Below are 20,773 nucleotides of genomic sequence, written 5' to 3' on the forward strand. Positions count from 1 at the left end.
GTCCCAGAGGAAACTGTAAGCACCCCTTTGCAAGGACGTCCCTTCCGGGACTATGCTTGCTAACCTATGACACAACCTTAACAAGTTACTGAAGAAACTATATTAGGACAATCTTTTCTTCTCAGGGCCACATGACAAATGCCAGCTCCTATAGCTTCCTCTTCACATGCATACAAAACTCCCACTGACATTCTAAAGCGTGTTCTGCACATGCTAAGAGAGCAGAGTAGTGGCACTGCGATCAGTCTTGGGACCCAAAGAACAAGTCTTGTTGTGGAACAACTCTTACTTGAGTGCTATCTAACACACTGGACAAAACAATACAGTCAGAGAATATATAAATTTTGAGTAACATTGCAATACACAGTACAACTGAAATAATTTGTGGCTTTTGGAGTCTCAAAAAAGACAAAGAGCTTAGCACGTTTGTGCTAAATTCAAGTCAAAAATCTGCTATAGAAGGACTTAAATCTCTTTTACTTACCCAATTCATTGTCTCCATGTCAATTCACTCTTTTAGAAGTGCTTAAATATGCTTTTGTTTAGATGTAAACACAGGGAATAATGTAAAGCCTTTAGGAATTTTCTGACTCATAAAAAACCTATGCTAAATTTTGCTTCTTAACAATGGATGGCATATCAAAATGGAAAAATTCCATACAGGTATATATGTATGCAGAGGCCATGTGGAGTGCAGACTGAGAAAATGTAATTTCTTTCTTTTTGAGACTCTGTTACTCAGCTCATTAAAAGTTACACTTTTATAGAAACTTCCATTTAGAAGTTGTGTTAAAATTTTTGTCTTCAAGTTTGAAATTTGGATTTATTATCTTAAATAAAAAAACATTTCATATTAGTCCTTGAGAGTTACAAATTTGGGCACACATAGAATATGAACATAGAAGCCTCTAGAAGGCTATGGTTTGCTCACATTTAAATTAAAAATGGAAATGAAGTCTTTTAATTGTAATATTGAATCAGAAAGTTAAATTTGATCCTTGAGTTTATTTGCTTAGCTAGTGTTTATTCTATTCTATCTGTAAGCTGATCTGTATATTCTTAAATTGTTCATAAATTGTTAAATTGTTGGACATTTCCAAATTGTTTTGAATATTTTGGTATCTCTTTCAGTAAAGATGTTTCTTTACTCTCCTTCAATAGCTAACCTAGTTCTTTATTTCTTCCCGTAGCTGCAGAATGTACTTCCCTTTCTGAGAAAGTAAGTATTCAACATATTCTTTTTATAGTTCAGTTTGAAATTATCCTATTGCTATAATTTTCATTATCAATCATTCTGAATGGATCTGAGTCATCACATTATTACAACTTGTAGCAATTCATGTTTCTGTAAAACATTGCAAATGTTTATAAAGCAAATAAAATACAAAAATCCAATTACCCTTTGCTGGGTATTATCTACTTGGAAAGCAGGAGAATCAAGTTACACTTAGTATACACGCCTTAAACACTTAGGTTTCTTTCTAGTAGTCTTCTATCAGGAATTTATATTTCTATTCTGTAGGTATATAAAATTTCTGTACTACAGGATATACAATCCTATATTTTTATTCTTAATATACATAAATTATTCAGAGCACAAATATAGAAAGGCTCATTGTTAGCTTGAATATCATTTTCTGGGAAGGAAAAATTTGTTTGTTTGCCCTTTTTTCTCTTCACGGAACTTTTTGTAAATCTTTCCTTGTTGTACTTGTAGTTCTTGCTTTCCCATAGAAGAGAGAATTTTGAAATTAAAGTAACTAATGCTGACTGGGAGAAATAGTAATTGCTGAGACTATGGATTTTCTCCAAGTGACATGTACCTTTTCATATGATGGCATCATTAATATTTGCTTTCACTAGTCAATTACAAGTCTCAAAATATCTTGAATAATTTAATACCTGCTTATGAAAAGAATACATTCAACATAATGAATACCTTTTTTATAAACAAGTTTTATCTCAAAAGTCAGCTATAATTTGTAATTAAATATTTCTTCAAGGAATGTTTTCCCTTTTACTAAGCCTAGGGTGTTATGAGTAAAAGCTGGTTGAGTTCTGCAGAATTCTGCCCATTTGATTTAACTTTAACTGAAAATATGTATTTCAAGAATACTGTTGTACAAATAAAACTTTCATCAATCAGACCTGACATGTGGAATACTTGTCTAGTTAAAAATGAGCAAAACTTGGTAATGTAATAAAACCTGAGTAAAGCAGTGGATTTTAGGAAGGGGTTTTCTGTTTCCAGACTAACATAAAAATTTACTCTGTGTGGTAAGGGCTCTTCAGTTTTATTGCACGCTGTCTCTGAAAGCTAGGCCTCTGGCTAAGGGGTTAGAGAAAGCTATACCCCTTTCCTGATCCAAGAACTGAGCTTCTTTCAGTGTTAATCATGCACATAGTTTCATCCTCGATACAAAACTATTGCATAAGTCCAGGAACGGCTTTGCGTGCCTCCAGAGGGAATTCATTCTGACCTGTCACAGTTCTTTAAAGAATTTGTACATGCATTCTCTAACAGGCAGAATTATAAGACTTTAATATCAGCAAGAATTTTAAAATAAGCAAGGTACAATGGACTTGTGATTAGCATAAAGTCACCATCTGATTTTAAATTACTGAGAAAGAAAGCTGTACACTTTTTTCACAGGTAGAAGCTTCCCGTTGCTGAAGCCTTTTTGAAGAGACATTATAACCTCACAGTCTTCTGGTCTGTTCATATTTTATGACGAAAAGTTACCAACAAGAATGCTCTCCCTGATAGTGATTCTGAGTTGTGAGATATTGGCAAATATTATTAACAGTTATAAGGATTTATGCCATTTTCCAATTTCAGACTTAGAACAGTACTTGACTTCAGTTTCCTGGATATATCCCGAATATCTTTAAAATGTAAATTAAGCCTTCAAAAACAATTGAAAAGAAATTTGTTAACTGAAGTTGTGGACAAGAATCAAGAAAAAAATTGAAAATGTCAAAAGATGCATTCAAATATTATTTGTGACCAGATAAATTTACATCAAAAGTTAGTGTAAGAATTTTTTGTTTCAAATAAGCTGTCACACAAAACCTGACAAGAACAGAAAATTAGAATCACAGGGACTATAAGTACTCACGTCTTTGGTCTATTCTGTCAAATTATTTTTTCACCTAAAATCTGAGGACAGATGAGCTTTCCATCAATGCCTTGAAGACTGTCAAGTTGGAATTTCATGCACTGAGATGGGAAAACTTCCTAAATCACAGGTCTGTGACAATGCATTACCAATCAAAAGTCATATTTTAGTCAGAAACTGTTAGGTCAAGCTGAAGATATTTCAAGTGGGATTTAAATGTTAGAGAGCAAGAAGCAACCTGACACAGACAAGATGCAGCTTCTCTAGATCAGCACCCACATCCTAAATTTCAGAGAAAAAGCTACATGTAAGAATGGTGTTCAGCAAAGCCATCTATAATCTGAAAAGAAAATGCAAAGCAATTGATAGTTTAAAACTGAGAAATACAAAAAGAATTGACAGAGACATAAATTTGAGGATGTGAAGAAAATAACCTAGTTCTTAAATTCCGCCCATTTAGGTAGAAGAGTTTAAAACAACTAGAGGAAGGATATAAGAGATGTATGAACTGGGAATGTAGGCAGAGCTGGAGAAAGCAGTGAAGAAGGATTCAGAATTCATCAAACAACTCAGCACTGTTGTGGTAAAGTTCTCACTGCACTACTGTGTTATCCAGTGGTGCGGAAAGATTGAAAGAGTGAGCAGAAGCATGAAGGTCACTTATTATTTTATACGATATTAATGAGACCAGTTCTGGGATGTTGCATCAAATTCCATGTCCAAGTTTTAAAAGGACATTAAAGCATTTGGAAAGGTACTGAAGCAAGCCACTAAGCCATGACCTGAGAGTTAGGGAAATTTGCTTCAAGTAACAGACTTTAAGAGCTTAATCTGCTTAGTTTATCAAAAAAGAAGAGTGAAAAAAAATAGCATGATTGAAGCATATAAATATCTCAAGGGGGCAGAAAATGCTGGAAATTTATCTAAAGAAGAAAGGCAGAATAAAAACCAATGAGAGACAGACAAATTCAAATGGGAATTTGGACACGCAGTTTAATAATAACAGAAGATCAAACTGTACCAACCAAGAAAATACAGCTTTGTGGAAGAAACAATTTAGCAAAATATAAGGTATTGTTTTTAATATGTGGCTAGCTTGGTGAAAAGGAATGAGCTCTGATATATAGAAAAGCAGCTAAATTCAAATTAAACATTACATAACTCATGTAGAAATCTTTGGACTGTCAAAAGGCACTTGACTGATTTGAGGCGCTTAAGGAAGGGAAGCAATGGGCATAGTTCCAAGTGTGAAATGATGTCTTCTCAGGGTCCTTCCACACACAGGCTGGGTTGCAGACTTGCAGTTGCTGTAATCAGGTTTGCAAGTTACAGCTGTAATGTTGGCTCATCTTGTTCAATTCCTTTCACAGCTGGGTGTTTGACTTACTAAGCAGTTGTATGAGCATCAGCTCCTTGCACAGTAGGGACTTAAGCTCCAGAACGGAAACTGCACTTGAGATGCCCATAAACCAGAAGCAGCTTAAAAAATCAGAGGTTGACCACTATGAGGAAAAAGGGAGGTAAATGTTCTTTCTATGACACACACCTGCAAAGAATAAAGAATTGTAAGCTAAATTATAATGTTGCCATGAAAGCAAATGGATATGAAGTAACCAGGGATAAATTTAGATCAAAATTAAAACTTTCAGCCACTGAAACATTTCAGTTCAGGAATAGTTTAATACTTTGAGCTGAGATAGAAAAGTTCTGTGTGTTTCAAGATGGAGCTAGGACTTAGGATGCTGTGACATGTATGACTGTGATTGCAGGTGATGAGAACTCAGCTCTTTTTTAACCCTCTGCTGAGACTATGTTTCTATGATCCTTTTGGGTTTTTAAAATAATTGCTACTACAGAAATCTGAAAAAAAAAATATATAGCTAACACAACTATACAGCCAGAGCATCAATATCTACAGAATTTAAAAGGAGATCTCATCTAGCAGCTGGCAATTCAGTTACCAAGATAAAGCACGGGTCAGGAATCTGTGCTCCTGAAACGTCTATTTAAAGCAGGCATGTTTGCGAGACAACATCTTTCTCTTCCCTTCCTCCAAAAGAATGTTATTGAAGAAAACTCTTCAAAGGGAATTTACAATTGCTACAAATGTTTCCTTCTCTAAAATATTTACAGCTGCAAAAATCAGATTGCTTTCCCGTCTTTTTTTTTTTTTAAGAACTACTGTGTTCTACCTGTAAGTTGTTTCTATCTGTCCCAAACTTCTGCACATTTTTACCAAAGCACAAATAAAGGAAAGAAACTTTACATATGAATGTGCTTTATACAACCTTTATTTTTAAAGGTATATTTTCAAAGGTAATTTCAGTCCTGCTATCTTTGAGACTTATCATTTTTGTACTGCAGAAAAGTGCTGTTTTTCACTGATTTCCCTCATTTAAACATTCATCTTCAAGGTGGGTTATCAAAAAATTGCTTTCAGTGTGTGGTTTCAGCCCTAAAAGATACATATTTGTTTGAAAATATTGAAGAAAAGAAGTAATGGACTACTGTCAGCGTTTCTATGAGAAAGATTGTATCACTCCAGAAGGACTTAATAAGAACAGTATAGACAAAAGTGAAGGATGAAATTACATCTTACACCATTTGCTGAATCTTCTCATTTTGTTGCTGCTACAGGTAGGTGACAGAGATAAAGAAAGAATATGGTGTGCTGTAACTATACCTTCCACTGGAAACTTCCTGGAGAGATGTTTCCAAGTCCAACTTAGGACAGTCTGGTAATTTATCCAAATTAGTCTGAGAGTAGTCTCCAGAGTCTCACAGACTTACTTTTGATCTTTGAATTATACCATAAATTCATTTTCTCCCTCCCATAGGTAAACTACTAATGAATTTTCTTGAAAATCTTACATGAACACCAGGTTACTGTCACATTTGTCTTGGGGATTTTTTTCATCTGATCATAAATTGCTAATTTTCTTTCAAACACAATCCATTTTAGTCGTTCAGAGAGGTAGAAGGTTTGCATTTCATCTTATAATGCATACTACAGTGCTGCTACACGGACTGTGATGGTCCAGTAGGTCTTTCATTTCATTATTTAACTTATTCTATCAGACAGCAAGTGTGGCCAAACCCCTGGAGCAATTGGATGTTGTGTTTGTGGTCCATTCTCTCCAGCTGATATTTGAATGTCTTTAATGCACTTCATATTAAAATGCTTCTCAGAGAAGCTCAAAGGAATTAATTACACCCTTAGAAGGAAAGCAAAAACTGCAGCCAATATGCATTTAATTGCATCTCACATACAAAAGCATTCCTGTAAATTAGTCTAGAGGTACTTATTCACTGGTTCACCAGCAATGGTTAGATGAATTAATCTCATGACTAGTTTCCTCAATTCCATAGCTGAAAAAATGGTGATAGAATTCATCAGCTTTTAAAACAAAAATTATTCAGTATAACCATGTAATTAATGAGGTATGCTAGGAAGGAAATGATCCTCTAATTGGTGATGTTGGATCATCTGATGGTGTTTTGCTTTTTGAAAATTTTAGCAATAAGATTTTATGATATGAAGAAAGCCTTCAAACCCTCTTCTGAGGGTTCATATTCTATATAAATATACACCTTCATAAAATACATCTGGCAGAATTAAGGGGGAAAGGAAGCTCTTAATTTGATGAGGTCAGAAGCATAGGATGGCTTTTTATGTAATGGTAATGTCTCTAATGAACTGATCTACCAATTAACTAGGTAAAGGACTAACAAGATCAGAGTTTATAGTTAGCATAATTTGCACACATTGTTCAAGGCATGTATATAAACCTGAGAAAAATTGAGAGTAGAATGTTCCAGCATGTGACAGCTTAAAATAAAAAACAAGAAATATTACAGGAATGGTTACTGAAGGCCTCAAGCCCATCCAAATTAAAGTGTTTTCTTTGTTTTGACAATAATAAATCCTGCTCTTTTTAGAAACAAAAAAAATTGCCTTCCATTTTACACCAAAAAATATCATACATTAATGTAAAGCATAATCAATACTAATTTGTGTGGGTTTTGGGGATAACACTAAGGTTTTTTCCAAATTTGTGCACAGTTGATCATTGAAATGCATTTGTTCAGTTAAGTAGTGTGACACAGATATTCTTTTGAGGTGTGATGTGTTTAAACTGGCTAACTAAGATAGCTGTCAGAAGAGAAATACAAGTCTCTGTTTTACTGCAATAAAGAATTTTAAATTTGGAAACCTTGAAGATTAGCAAATACTGTGGAGTGGGAGTTCAGAAGACAGGATAAATATTTTTTTAAGCAAATATTTTTAAAAATTTTGATACCATTTAAAAGCAATCTCTTTACTGAAAATTAAAAGGCTTCATAGAAAATAAAAGACAAATAGACTTTTCTGATTGGAGGCCATTCATCAGCAGTATTTATTAATGAAAATCCAGGGCCATTCTGGAAAGCCAAGAGCTGTCAGGGGGTCACAGCTGCATGGATCCACTACTGAAAGTGACTTATAAAATCAGCTGTCACTGCTGTTCCATTCTAGCTCACACAGGGATAGTTTCTTCTGCGAAACAAAACAAAACACAAAATTCATCTCCTTCTCTGCATTATTCTTGGAAGACAAGCTCTTCACATGTGCATCATGAAGTCAGGGTAACTGAACTCCTAGTTTAGATGCCTGAATTAGACAATGTTACCTTCTACCATTCAAGGTTAATACAAGGAGAGAATTTCCTTCCAACTCCTTTGCATTCCAGCATGAAAATAACTCTATTTGAATAATGATTTACTGGTGAATAAATGAATTTCATTTTGAGGGACCAAAAATACCCCATTTCCAAGGGTGAAAGAATAGTGGAAGAGGGTGGCATGTAATAAAGCCAAAGATAGTAAAGGAAGGAGAAAGAATTAAGTTTGCAATGTGTTAACAAAGACTGAAGTCGTAACAAAGTGCTTTTCATTTTATTTCTGCTAGAACAGACAATAATGTGTTTCTTGCTAATTAAAGATGAAATATCTTTTACTTGTTGTAGGTCAAAAAGTTGACAGTTCCTAGTGCAAGGAAAATGCAGATTTTCATATCCTGCAATGTTTTAGATAATAATAATTTTATCAGAACAGAGAAAACATAGAATTCTTAACTCATGTTGGCCAGAGAAAAGACTGTCATATCAACTAAGAGGAGCAGAAGCATTCTATTACCAAGATTCTAAATAGGTATTTTCTAAGAAAAGCTCTCAAGAAAATTTTAAATATTTTGTATAAAATTTAGATTTTCTACTGACTTTTCACAGTTTCATATTTTTCTAGTTGCCCTCTTATTGTCTTATCTTGATTGAGTGCAAATAGATTAATTTTTTGATATAATGTTCCAGATATAAGTAGAGTTGCATTGGGACATATTTTCAGCCAAAATAACATTTTTTATGTGCATCAAACAAAAACTTTCAATTTTAAGTTCACTAATTATCCATTATTATTACTTTAGTGATTATAAATCGAAGCTACATGAAATATATAGGGGATTGCATTTCAATGCAACTATTAGAAAAATACTTTCTTTCAGATTTGAATAAAAATCGTTTTTGTGCTTCAACTACAGAATTAACATTAAATTTTAATGCTCCTGTAGCTTAGGCAATGGTTAAAAGCATATTTTTATGATGTTCCTGATACCTTTATGGTGTTATATTTTTTGCTATTGTTAATACAGTTGAGAATTCCTCCAGCCCTCCAGTCTTTCTCTAGTCATGCTTGTCATGGAAGTAAAACAGCTTCTTAAAGTAAACACATATTTAACACATGTTAACATAAATTATATAAAGTGTGGACTATAGTTTCAAAAAACTTTGGATTGCTGTGGAATGTTTCAGCTTTTCTTAACAGAGAGAAAAAAAAGAGAGAATAATGTGATTTTAAGTCTTCTGATTAAGTCTCTCTGATATGATCATCATTCTAGTATATTATAGTCTAGATAATGTTAAATTTATATAATTTGTTTGTTTGTTTGTGACCTGGTACATATATATAAGCACAATGCTTTACCCCTTTCTTGGGAAAAAAGAATCTCTTAGGGTAAAGGAAGAAAATTAATTTGTCAGCATTCTTCCTAATCCTATGGGCAGGGCTTTCTATCTTAATTAAGATTCAACAAACTACAGGTTGTCTCTGTAATTTTGCTTTGTTTTATAAGACAAGTTCACTGTTGCCAGCTTTAGCCATGCAGCATGTGAATCATTGTATTTTATGATTCAGGACTCTGTTCTGAACATTTTTCATTGTTTTCCTTGACGCACCCTCTTAATAGTCTTTTAACCTGTTGTATAGACTATTTTTATAAATGTTCTAAACTCAGGTCTTAGTTTCTTACCATTTTTAAATTTATTCAGCCCATTTTTGGGGGAGGAAAAAGCTAACTCAAAGAGGAGCAGAGAATATTTCAAATATTCAAATTCTGACAAATCTTTTACTCTCCCAAGGACCTACTGAATGGGTTTAGGTTTTGACAACTTTATATTTTAATTAAAAATAATTAGATCTTCTCCAAATTTAATTAACTTTTGGTTTGGTTTGGGTTGGGTTTTTTTGATAGTACTTGGCTAAAAGCAATGGAGTATTTTTTTAAATATTACAGAATCTGTAAACCACTTATTTATAGTAGTCTGAACTTGCATTATTCTCTCACTAAAAAGAGTAATTTGTGTATTCTCAGATAATGGAGAAAAGTTATTGGCATAATGGATAGATTGCAAAATAACCAAGTAAAATAATTTCTTGAATATTTTACATTATTACACCAGGTATTCTTCTCTAAAGCTGTCAGAGTTGAATAATTGCATTTATTGTCATGGTTAATGCATGATTCCCCTAATCAGCTGAACTTCCATAGGAAATGACTGGCGTCTTTCACCACCATAATGAATGGTAATGCTGCTGATGACAATGAGGCAACACGAGATTGAAAGGCAGATTAATGCAAATGAGACTTTTGACAGCAAACTCTTGTTTCTCAAGGCAATTCTTCCTAGATCTAGGAAGAACCTGTAAATTCTGCTAACAGAATCCTACAGATTATAGCTTCCTTCTGTATTTTGAATACATTTCAAGATGCCCTTTAAGTTGTAGAGATGTGTATCACCGACTTTTCTAGTTCTAATGGATTTTCTACTGTTGTGGCAGTGGCAGTGCCCCATCAGCTTTGCATTTATTAGGTTGCTGTACTCTCAACAGTATAAACAGAAACAATGTCCACTAAAGTGTACATCTGTAGAAGAGATATCTTTCTTGTAATCATAATTAATGGTCAATTATAATGTCATATGTATTCTGTTCCTTCTTTTTCTTGTTTTGCTTTAAAAATCCACTTTCATGAGTTGAAAACCATAACCAAAACTGAAAATGTTTTTTTTTTCTGTGTTTGTTCTCAATTTTTACTATGCATAAAAATCTTCTCAGAAAGTCTTACATTAGAATGATTGAGGTTTATCATAGCTAGATAAAAAATTAATTTTGAATTAAACCCCCAGATCTGTGAAGATTGAACCACAATTAGATTAAACACTATTTTGTTTGTCTTAGGGAAACACTTCTTTTATCAATCCTGTATCTTGAGTGAGCATGCCAGATGGCTGTTTAGAAGATTTGACTTTTTTCTAAAATAAGTTTGATAAAAGTTCTGTTAGAGAAAAGCTGAATATAGCCTGAAAAGTCACTGTATAAAGTTTTTTTCCCAAAACGCTTCACATGAAATTGTTTATTTTGATTAGCCGGCTAATTATAGTGCAGATCTGTGTTATTAGCATTAATTTAGAATTTTCAATTAAGACAAAATATTTCTAGTTGAAAAACTACTGTTTTCATTAAATGGTGTTTTACGGAAACATATATGTTTCAATGTTGTTTTATGAAATGCTGGCAGGCTTGGGTGGAATACTGCTCAGTGTCCTTTCTATTTTGTCAGTCCCAATCAGTTTTCCAATGTCAATGGGAACTGGAGTCTCAGTTTCTAATTTTCAAAGACTCTGAACTTCTTCCCCACAGAATTAGCAGAGTTTTTTCCTGCTTTCTGCAACTTAAACTTCTTTTTATGCATTGAAAAAGTGAGAATATCTTTCCGCCCTTTGGAATCTTTTGTGAGACAGGAATGGTGATGTTCAACCAGCCATGTTAATTTACATGAGATATGTGGATTAAGTAATTTTTTCCTTTTTATTAATTCTATCCAGCATCAACACTGTTATAAATCAGTATAAGGCTTTCTTTAACAAAACCAGAGTTGAGCTTCAGGGTGATGATGAGAGTGACAGAATTCATGCCACATAATGACAGAACCCAGTATTCCTAATGCATGCACTGAAGCATATTCCTTACGGAATAAGTCAGAGAAAATAATGTGAAGGTTAAGAAAACGGTGCTGCTAGCCTTTCATGCTTCCACCAAAATTATCCTGGTCCACTACACGCATTCTCTTTCACACGTAGAAAGTGGTGTTTAAACTTCCCCTCAGATACATGTATAGTCTTTGCTATTCCAGTCTTCATTATGTCAGCATCCCCTTAATTATCATCCCAGTATCCTGAGCTTTGTGTGAAGAACTAGAAATAAGCTGAGGGAAGGAAGGGCCATGACCTGTGCTGATCTCCCACTGCCCTCACAAATCCTCCACCAGCTGAGTGAGGGACTTCATGGGGTCCAGGTAGAGCCCCTTCCCTGGATCATCACGAAGGCATTGAGGACGCTGCCCCCTTCCCAAACAGTATTACAGGCTTTATTATGTGCAAGACACGTTTTCTCCTGAAGGAGTCATCCCTGTTGAAAAGCATGAAAAAGAGCATTCTGTTAACCATTATTTTTAGGGAATTTGAACAAGTGCCTTTGTGCTCACATTTTAATTACAGATGAAAATTTGAGCACTCTTAAATCCAAAGATACGTGTAGAGAAACAACAGAAATACAGAAATAGAGATATTTTGAGATATTTTGAGAGATCATTTGCAGAGTGATAGAATTTTAGGATAAGCTATGGAGATAAAATTGGTAAAATTTTAACGTAAATGTGGAGAAGTTGGAAAATAGCATTTTAATTCCAGTTCCCCACTCTGTTGTACTTCTTGTAATCATAGATTACTGTCTCAAGTGGGGACATTTCATATTCATTTTTTGTGGTAAAAGCTTGCAATATTATGTTCAAAACAATTGACTACCAATTTTTAGTGCACAAGAACTGAGGGAAACTGCAAGATATTTTATTCTACTTTAACTCTTACAAATTAAGAGTTGCCTTAAAAGAAAAAAAAAAAGAAAAAGAAAAAGAAAAGAAAAGAAACTTTCCAGAAAGAATTCTTTCTACTGGAATAAAGCAATGAAAAAAAAGAACTCTATGGATTTTAAAAAATGTCTTTTAGGGGATTTACTCCAGATAAGATCTGAAATCTGCCCACTTTGAGTTTAGTTCTAATACTGATGAGTCAGAGGTGATGGATCTGACCCAATAACATCAAGGAAAAGATCCCACAGACACACATCCCTTCACAGAAGTGCTACAGAGGTGCTTGGGCACAGAATTGACACTTTAGAACACAGGAGCTAGCCACAACTTGGCTGTGTGAAGTCAGTGCTTTTGTCATGATTGATTTCAAGGTGTTTCTTTTTGCTGGCAATTTACCACTTTGTGACATTTATTTAATCTAATAGGGCACTCTTAGGATATATATTGCTCAAATACCTGGAAGTTTAGTTGGTCCCTGAAGATGGAGATGTCATAGCCTACACATGCTCAGGGAATGGACTCTCCTGTGCATTACTGAATAATAAAGGACAGTGCAGTTTTGAAGCACTTTATGAAATTAAAAGACATAGCAGGACAAAAACTCAGGATATTTTTAGTAATTGAGTCCCACTGTACCCCAGGACATTATAAACCAACTTTTCCCAAAATAGTCTCTCAGCTCTGTAGTCCCCCACTAAGATGTCAAGTCACCATAGTTTCAAAAAAAGAAAAGAAGAGAAGAGAAGAGAAAAGAAAAGAAAAGAAAAGAAAAGAAAAGAAAAGAAAAGAAAAGAAAAAAAGAAAAGAAAAGAAAAGCAACCTTTGGGAACCGTGCTGGAGTAACTGTATTGGCTAGCTATTTCTGCTGTGTGGTTACCTTTGAAATTAAAATTAATTAATGTTAATTGTTGGTAAAAATTGTACAAAATTGTGAACAGCCAATTTTGTAGAAAGTGATCTGTGAAATTACATATTCTGGTACTTGTGGATCCTCAGAGATGCTGTTTAGGATTGCATTGGGTTTGTATCTTACTTTTCAAAATTCAAAAAGGGAGAATGTATTCAGCTTGCGTTTCACAAGGAACTGGAGATAAACTCTAGACATAGCAGAGTCTTAACATAAACAGTACATAGTATATGAAGCCTTGAGCAATGGTGTGATGGGTAGCATAATCCAACTCTTTTTTTAGATTAAATGTGTTTAGATATCTATCTTAGATCAAAGAGGGAATGAAACTAAGACAGTAGGTTATGTAGATATAACTACAACTTGAGTTTTAATTATAAAGAGGAAAATGAGTTTGCTTTTTTTAAATTTCATAGCTGTTTTGATTTTGCTTATGATATTCTTCCTGAATTAATTTTAACTGTAAGAATCCCATGCAGGTTAACAGCAATTAGCTCAACCTAAGGAACAGTCTGAGAAAATTTAGTACTCCCGTGTTCTGCTCTATTGTTTCACTAAAAGAGCCTCAGGATAATCGGCTTCTTTGCTTTTTCCTATGACCATTGATTTGTATTAGTCAGTAGCCCCACTACTTGTGCAGCTCCACTATTTCAAAAACCCCATCACTGACCATGACTACGTAGGACCAGAGTGCTCTTGAAATTTTCTACCTTTTCCGTAGTGTCAAAGTGTTTCCCTTGGAAGCTGCATTTTGCTAATGTTTCATGTCACCAGAAGGAGACTTCAGTAATAACAGTATCAAAGAGGACTGATCTTCCTTGGGGAAGTTCCTACCTAGAAATAGCCCCGACTTTCCCTGCTGTCCCCACTCATTTTGTACATCAGTGTCAGCCCAGAGAAATAACAGGGTGGTATGTGGTATAGAAAAATTGTATAAAACATGATGGAGTGTGGAGTCATTGTCCCTGCAGGTGTTTAATAAAAGACTGGACATGGAACATAGTGCCATGGCCTAGTTGATATGGGGGTGTTCATTCATAGGTTGGACTTGATGATATTAGAGGTCTTTTCCAACATAATTGATTCTGCTTTTCTGTTCATTAGGTAGAATGTCCAGTTAAGTGTAGATTGAGTATTATTACCCTGTTTGCTGTTGTATTCAATAATGTGTATTGAAGCAATTAATTAGACATATAACTGGAAAACTAATAATGAAATGCATTGTGTTATATCTGTATAAACACACACCATCTATTTTTTTTTACATTTTTTTTTCACTCTTTCTTTTTATTCTCACTACTTGCACTTCCATTGCCACAACATCTAAGGACATCAGCCAGGTAGGATAATATTGCCTCAGAAGCTATAAAAAATAATGGATTGAGCTAGAAAAAAAGTACAGGCTTTAAGATTCTCACCCTTTTCTCTTGACTTTACTGAGCAAAATATTCTGCTTCCCAATGTTCTTCTCATTCTTCTGTTTTGGTCCTGCATTCTTGTTAAACATAGGTTTTTGCTGTGTATTTTCCTGCCCTCTGAGATGTTTCCTTTTTGCTGGTAGTTGGTCTCCTCAAAAAGGTGCCTTTTACTTGACCTATTCATGATGCCTATGTATCAGTGAAAGTGATATCTTCTATTTGCTATGTCCCTTTACTGATTATATCACTAAACATCACAAAAATTAGTAGGAAAAGCAGTAAAGAGGACAAGAAGCAACACCACACACAAGGGCTCTTCATCATCCATTACTTGAGAAAAGCTGATTTGCAGGAATAATTCCCCATAGGTACTATTATGTAATAGTCAGTAAGGTCATTTGAAGCCTGTATTCTGAATCTGTTAAAATAAGAAGCTCTAATCTTGTAAAAATTTTCATTTTCTCTGATTGTCAGGATTCCTAGGATGCCTGGACAAGACTAATCTGGTAGAGGAACTACTACATTTATCATCATACAGAAGTACAGCACTTATCTCACAATATTACTTGCTTTCAGTTGTTGTTATCATCAATTGGCTAGGAAGGAATTAGGAGAGGTTGAAAAGTAAGAAAATGTCACTAGCACTGTAAGAATTGAAAGATATTTGTGTTTGATTGAAATTTCTATGTTATTTATTTTTTTTACAGTTTATAGTACTGTAAACACAAACATATCTAATCCTTTCCCAAAATTATAAAGATGGTAATCACTTAGAAAAATAACCAAGTTTTTATAGAAATAAAGAATGGATAGCTAAAGCCATAATCAAATTTGTACTCATGGAGAAACTCCTATTTGGTACAAAGGGAGTTGTGTCTACAGAGGTATAGAAATACATGAAAAATTGGTAGAGCTGAAATACAAGAGAATTTAAGTTACATATTCTTGGTCACAAAACCCCCTTTTGTCACTTTTTTCTGAGTTTTGGAAAGTACAGTACTTCCCTAAAGGTACTGATGCTCTCCTCCTAGACTTTTAGAAGGATGCTTCATCACAGGAGTTTTACTTACTGGGCTCAGTGTGAGCTCTGGTAACCAAGCCTTGAAACAGAGCTGTTTGTATTTGTTCTGTAGAACCCTCAGCAGGAGTTCACTGTCTTCTCTAATGACTTGTTTTTTTTCTTTTATCTGTGTTTGTTTATCTTTTTTCACCCTCAGAAGTGCTGGGGAGATTCTTGTGGTCTCTGCATGAGAGTGTGCAAGCATTCTTTCACCCAGTCTTGTACCTTCGTAATTTTGATCGTGAGCCTCACCTGCTGCCCTGACCCTTTGGCTTTGACCTTGGATATACCTCTTCATTACTAACTTTGCTCATCAATTTGGACTGTTTGAACTGCTCTTCTCTCATACAAGTGCTGTGGGACTGACAACATTTATGGCAGAATCCTGCTCCTTCCTGCTGGGAATCTGAACTCCCAGCTTGCCTCCCCTTCCTTTGCTACTTCCTGAGATGTGCTAAGTGCTTTTCGTTAGACCTGGAGTCTGTAAACTGATTTATTCCACAGAAACTATCTTTCAAATTGAGTCTGGGCTGCTGAGGAATGGTACTGTGCCTCAGTGCTGCCATCTTGAATTAATAGATTTTCTTCTATGTACTTTTATTCGTATCTTGATTTTAACAGGCACTTTCATTTCTTGAGTAGTATTGTAGGTCTAATTCTTAACATATTAATAAGCTACTGAAGCTGCATTAGAACACCTGAAAATCTTTATTTTCAAAGACGTCTGTGATGCTATGTCAGATTTAATAGTTTTAAGCTGTTGTATTTTTTCTCTTTCATTATTTGAAGGAACTAATACTGGCTTAAGGGATAATGACTTCTGCTTCTTATAGATATTCACCTGAAATCAATTTGCAAAGAAATGCAGGAACAATTTCAAAATCAGTTAACTGTGAACTCAGATATGTCCTAAAGTTAGGTTGCATGGAGCTTTTTTCCACAAAAATCTGTTTTTTTAGAGCATTATCTGTGTCTGTGATACTGTTTCCTTCAGTGTAAGTCCGATGGAGTAGTGAAAAGAAGAAGGAAAGAGGTAATAATCTAATTGTAGCATGATTCTTGGTCTATGCTAATATGGATAAATAAAGAAATACCACATAGGGAGAATCTATTTTGCATTTCCATAGTGCCCCCTACCTTTTCGCCCTGTTCTTTCCCCACATGCTGGTCTGCATATAAAATAGATACACTGCACCCCTTAAGGGAAAAGCAAATCCATGGCAAGTCCCTGATGGGGTAGTTCTAATAGATCAGTGCTGCTGTCCATGAAAGTTCCTGAGCTCTTATAAAACTGTTTGACTCACAAATCTGATCTTCGTGTTGACTCTACAAATACGATCTTGCTTTTGTCATGACTTCTTGGAATTCAGGCAAATCCAGAGGATTTTTTTTAACACTATTACTTTATTGAAAACTCAGAAGAATACTCAGTCTTAGACATTATTATAACTTCAAACCATATCTCAGAATTTTTTTCTTTCTTTGGTAGCAAATTAAAGTTATTTTTAGGATAAATTATATTCCTTTTCCTAGATTTTACCCTCTTTTTTACATCTGCACCCTCTTGGTATCACATTCAGGCTCAGACTGGTAGTAATAAGTAATATTTTTTTTACTTTGGGTCTGATAATAGCTTTTCTCTCCATCCTCAAAAATATTGCATAAACCAGAGTGTTATGTGCTTTAACCATTGTTTTCATGCTTATGGTCTATTAATATATTATTAATATGTGTGTTAATCTATGACATAGTAGTACAAACATGCACAATATTATGAAAGACTACAGATAATCAGAGAATCATTAAGGCTGGAAAAGATCAGCCTTCAAGATCATGAAGTCCAGCCTTTGACTGAGCACCACCTTCTCAACCTGACCACAGCCCTAAGTGCAATGTCTAGTAATTTCTTGAACACCTCCAGGGATTGTGACTCCACCACCCCCTGGACAGCCCATTCCAATGCTCTACCAACCTTTCCATGAAGAAATTCTTCCTGATATCCAATCTGAATCTTCCCTGGCACAGCTTGAGGCCACTTCCCCTTGTGCTGTCACTGGTTACCTGGGAGAACAGGCCAATCCCTGCCTGGCTACACCCTCCTTTCAGGGAGTTGTGGAGAGCAATAAGGTGCCCACTGAACCTCCTTTTCTCCAGATTAAACAACTCCAGCTCCCTCAGCTGCTCCTCACAAGACTTACTCTCTAGACCCTTTACCAGCTTCATTGCTCTTCTAATGTTTTTTTTTTTTCCCCCTACAATGTCTTTCGGAGATCAAACTAATCATTAGATCCTATAATGACCAATATACGTCTTGTTTCAGTCATTGCAATTTGAAGGGTCTTCTGATGCGGAATGAAAAATTAAAAATTAAAAAAAAAAAAAATCAGGTGAAGTTTCTTCTTGTGAAGCATGCATCTTGAGACTTTGCTCATTAAAGTAGCAAGTCTAAATTTATACTGAAAAACATCCCTTTTCTATCTTCACTGGCATATAATTTAAACTTTAATTTTAAATATCCTCAGGGCTGTTGGACAAGTAATGAAGGTTTTTCCTGTTAGTTTCATTCAGTTTTCTCACACAGCCTTCAGTTCATTAAAGAAGACCGGAAAAGTTTCAAAGTTGCACAATGTAGTAGAAGATAACATTATTTCCTCCAAAATGTGCAAGCAAGTAAACCACTTAAGGTTTGACTGTTCCTAGAAATGCAAGCACATCCATCTTCTCATCAAGTGTTATATAGGTGCTAAGGCTCATGTCTGTGTCTACTATTTCCTGTTCCCTTTGCTCCAATGGAAATCATTTCACAAGGCTTAAGTTGGAAAAGAAATAAAATTAATGGCTCCAGGAGAGTTGAGAATTTTACAGGTTTTAATATTTTTTTTCTTTTTTTTCTTTTTTTCCATTTTAAAGCATGTGGAGAAGACTCCAATGTGTTTGCACTGACTCAGGTTTCTCATGTATTATTATTAGACCTAAAGTCACCAGCTGTCTCTATCTTGAGATTGATATGGAAGATATACACAGATCAAGAGCAGCTTTCTGAACTCTTTCTCCAACCATGTAGTCTTTGTGCACAGTAACCATGTTCATTATCATAAAATGGCTATTTATGAGCAGAAGGTGGAAAATACCACAGTTATCTGGACATTGAAGAGAATAGTTTGAATTTATGCTAAATAAGATCTCTGTATACATTTGGAAACAATTAAATATTAGTTCAGATGTATGTGATGCAAAACACCTGGATGCTTTTCATAACTGACTTTATAGATTTTTTTCCCCCTTGGAACAAATGTTTTTATATCATTAAAATAAAGGATGAACAATTCAACAGTAGGATGGAAAAAATATGCAGAGGAAAAATAAGTTCTATAATATACACAATGAAATAGAATAATAATAGCATAGTGCTGCTTGCATTGCCTACACTATACAAGGATTTGGTCACCTACACTGAACATCAAACACACTGAAAAATTTGAAGTGTAGTATACATGCATTGACTTTTCTCCCAGTGTCAATCTCATACCATGTGACCAAGTTTCTTAAAATCTCTTTCTTGAGGCACATTTACAATAAAATCGCATTATAAACTATTAATGTTGCATATGTTGATGCAAAGCACGTAATTAAATTAACTTCAAAAAGGAAAGATTTGCTATAAACCTGTGAGTACTTGTGAAGTGTGCCATCATTGTGGGACACTACACGCTGCTGATTTAACTTCATGGTTATAAATCCCTTACATGTATAATCCCCAAACTCTCTTTTCAAATGTAAGTTTCCTTTTTTGTCTTTGTTAAGTAACAATGTGATTCTTAAAATAGTTTGGCACTGTCATATTATATGCCATAGTTTGTTTATTGTGATACGGAGCTAGAATGTTTGTTGATAACAAGCATAGCTAACTGCATTAGCAGTGAATATATGATGACACTGAAGTCTCTTTCTTTACATGTGTGATTTTTCTTTTAAAGTTTTCCCTCACGGAGGACTCAAGTTCATTTTAGCCTGGTATCACCACACTTGCAGTGTTTGCCTTGATATAATAACATTACTTCACCTAGAAAGAGTGTGCTGGGCAGAAAGTAGAGAAAGCCGTATGAACCTCAATCTTCCACTCAGGTCATAATTTATGGATATGTTGCCGTCTTTCATAATACAAATCCTAGACTGTCGGTAGTACAGCAAATGCTTTCCCTCTTAGGGGAACTTCTATAGACCATATCCTATCTTCACTCAGCTAGTGTTTTTCTGTTTCTATACAAGACTTCTGACCTAACGCAATCTTTGATTTTCCTTTTGCTGAAAAGAACCGACAATAATAATGAAGTCTATATATTCCCAACTCAGATCACCTTCTATAACTTTTACAGGTAGACACTTTGCACCTTAAGAATTTTCAATATCATTGATGTTACAATTCCTGCTGAAAACAGTGATAAAATTCACAGATCTTATAGGGAAACTCTATCTGCGAGCAGGTGAAGGAAGTACGCAACCTCCTGCTCGTAAAATGCAAAATCAAATTCGGGACAGGGCAATGTTACAAAGCCGTTCAGGAAGCATGGAGCTCACGCATTCTGTGCCCACAGCCTGGCTGCCGCGGGTAGCCGGGCGTTCGTGGTGAGAAAAGGCAGTGACCGCGGCGGCTGTCCGCACCCGTCCCAGGCATTCCAGCTGCCCGAAACCCGGGAAGGGGGACACCTCTAGTTTTCCAAAGAAAGCAACTCACCTGAGCAGTACAGCAGCTTCCCACAGATAAAACCCCGAGACAGCGGCGCGGAGGTACCTAATCCGGGCCATGCTGCTCGGAGACGCGGCGGAGCCCGGGAGCGGCGGTGTCGGAGGCATCGGAGGGGCTCGGCGGCGCGGCTCGGCGGGCTCGGGCGGCGCGGCTCCCCGCGGGCGGGCGGGCAGCTCCTAGCACCCTGGAGAGCTCCGGGGCTCCGCGCCCGCCGCCCGCCTCAGCGCCTGGCGGTCCCCCGCGCCCTCCCGCTGGGCCCCGCCGCGCCCGCCCCGCCGCTC

At 35.6% G+C, this 20,773-nt stretch overlaps 1 protein-coding gene across 4 annotated transcripts in view; it reads right to left on the reverse strand.

Moving 5' to 3' along the window:
- GLRA3 (glycine receptor alpha 3) overlaps window positions 1–20,646 on the reverse strand; it is a 91,002-nt gene extending 70,356 nt beyond the window's left edge. Inside the window, exons 1-2 of one of the 4 annotated variants that reach the window (XM_042014910.1) lie at window positions 15,222–15,227; window positions 1,903–1,905 (exon numbers count right to left, since the gene is read on the reverse strand). Coding sequence is in view for 3 of the 4 variants with exons in the window: in XM_042014908.1 (XP_041870842.1) it covers window positions 20,481–20,599 (119 nt within the window). In the remaining variant the exon portion in view is untranslated. Of the gene's footprint in view, window positions 1–1,902; window positions 1,906–15,221; window positions 15,228–20,480 lie in introns of those variants that run through there. The other 3 variants (XM_042014908.1, XM_042014907.1, XM_042014909.1) reach the window with 3 other exon arrangements.
- Window positions 20,647–20,773: the final 127 nt, after the last annotated feature.

This window comes from Corvus kubaryi, unplaced genomic scaffold (genome assembly GCF_017639235.1).
Source record: "Corvus kubaryi isolate FWS band 111438036 unplaced genomic scaffold, C.kubaryi_AGA036_p1.0 split3-131, whole genome shotgun sequence".
NCBI classification, from domain to species: Eukaryota; Metazoa; Chordata; class Aves; order Passeriformes; family Corvidae; genus Corvus; species Corvus kubaryi.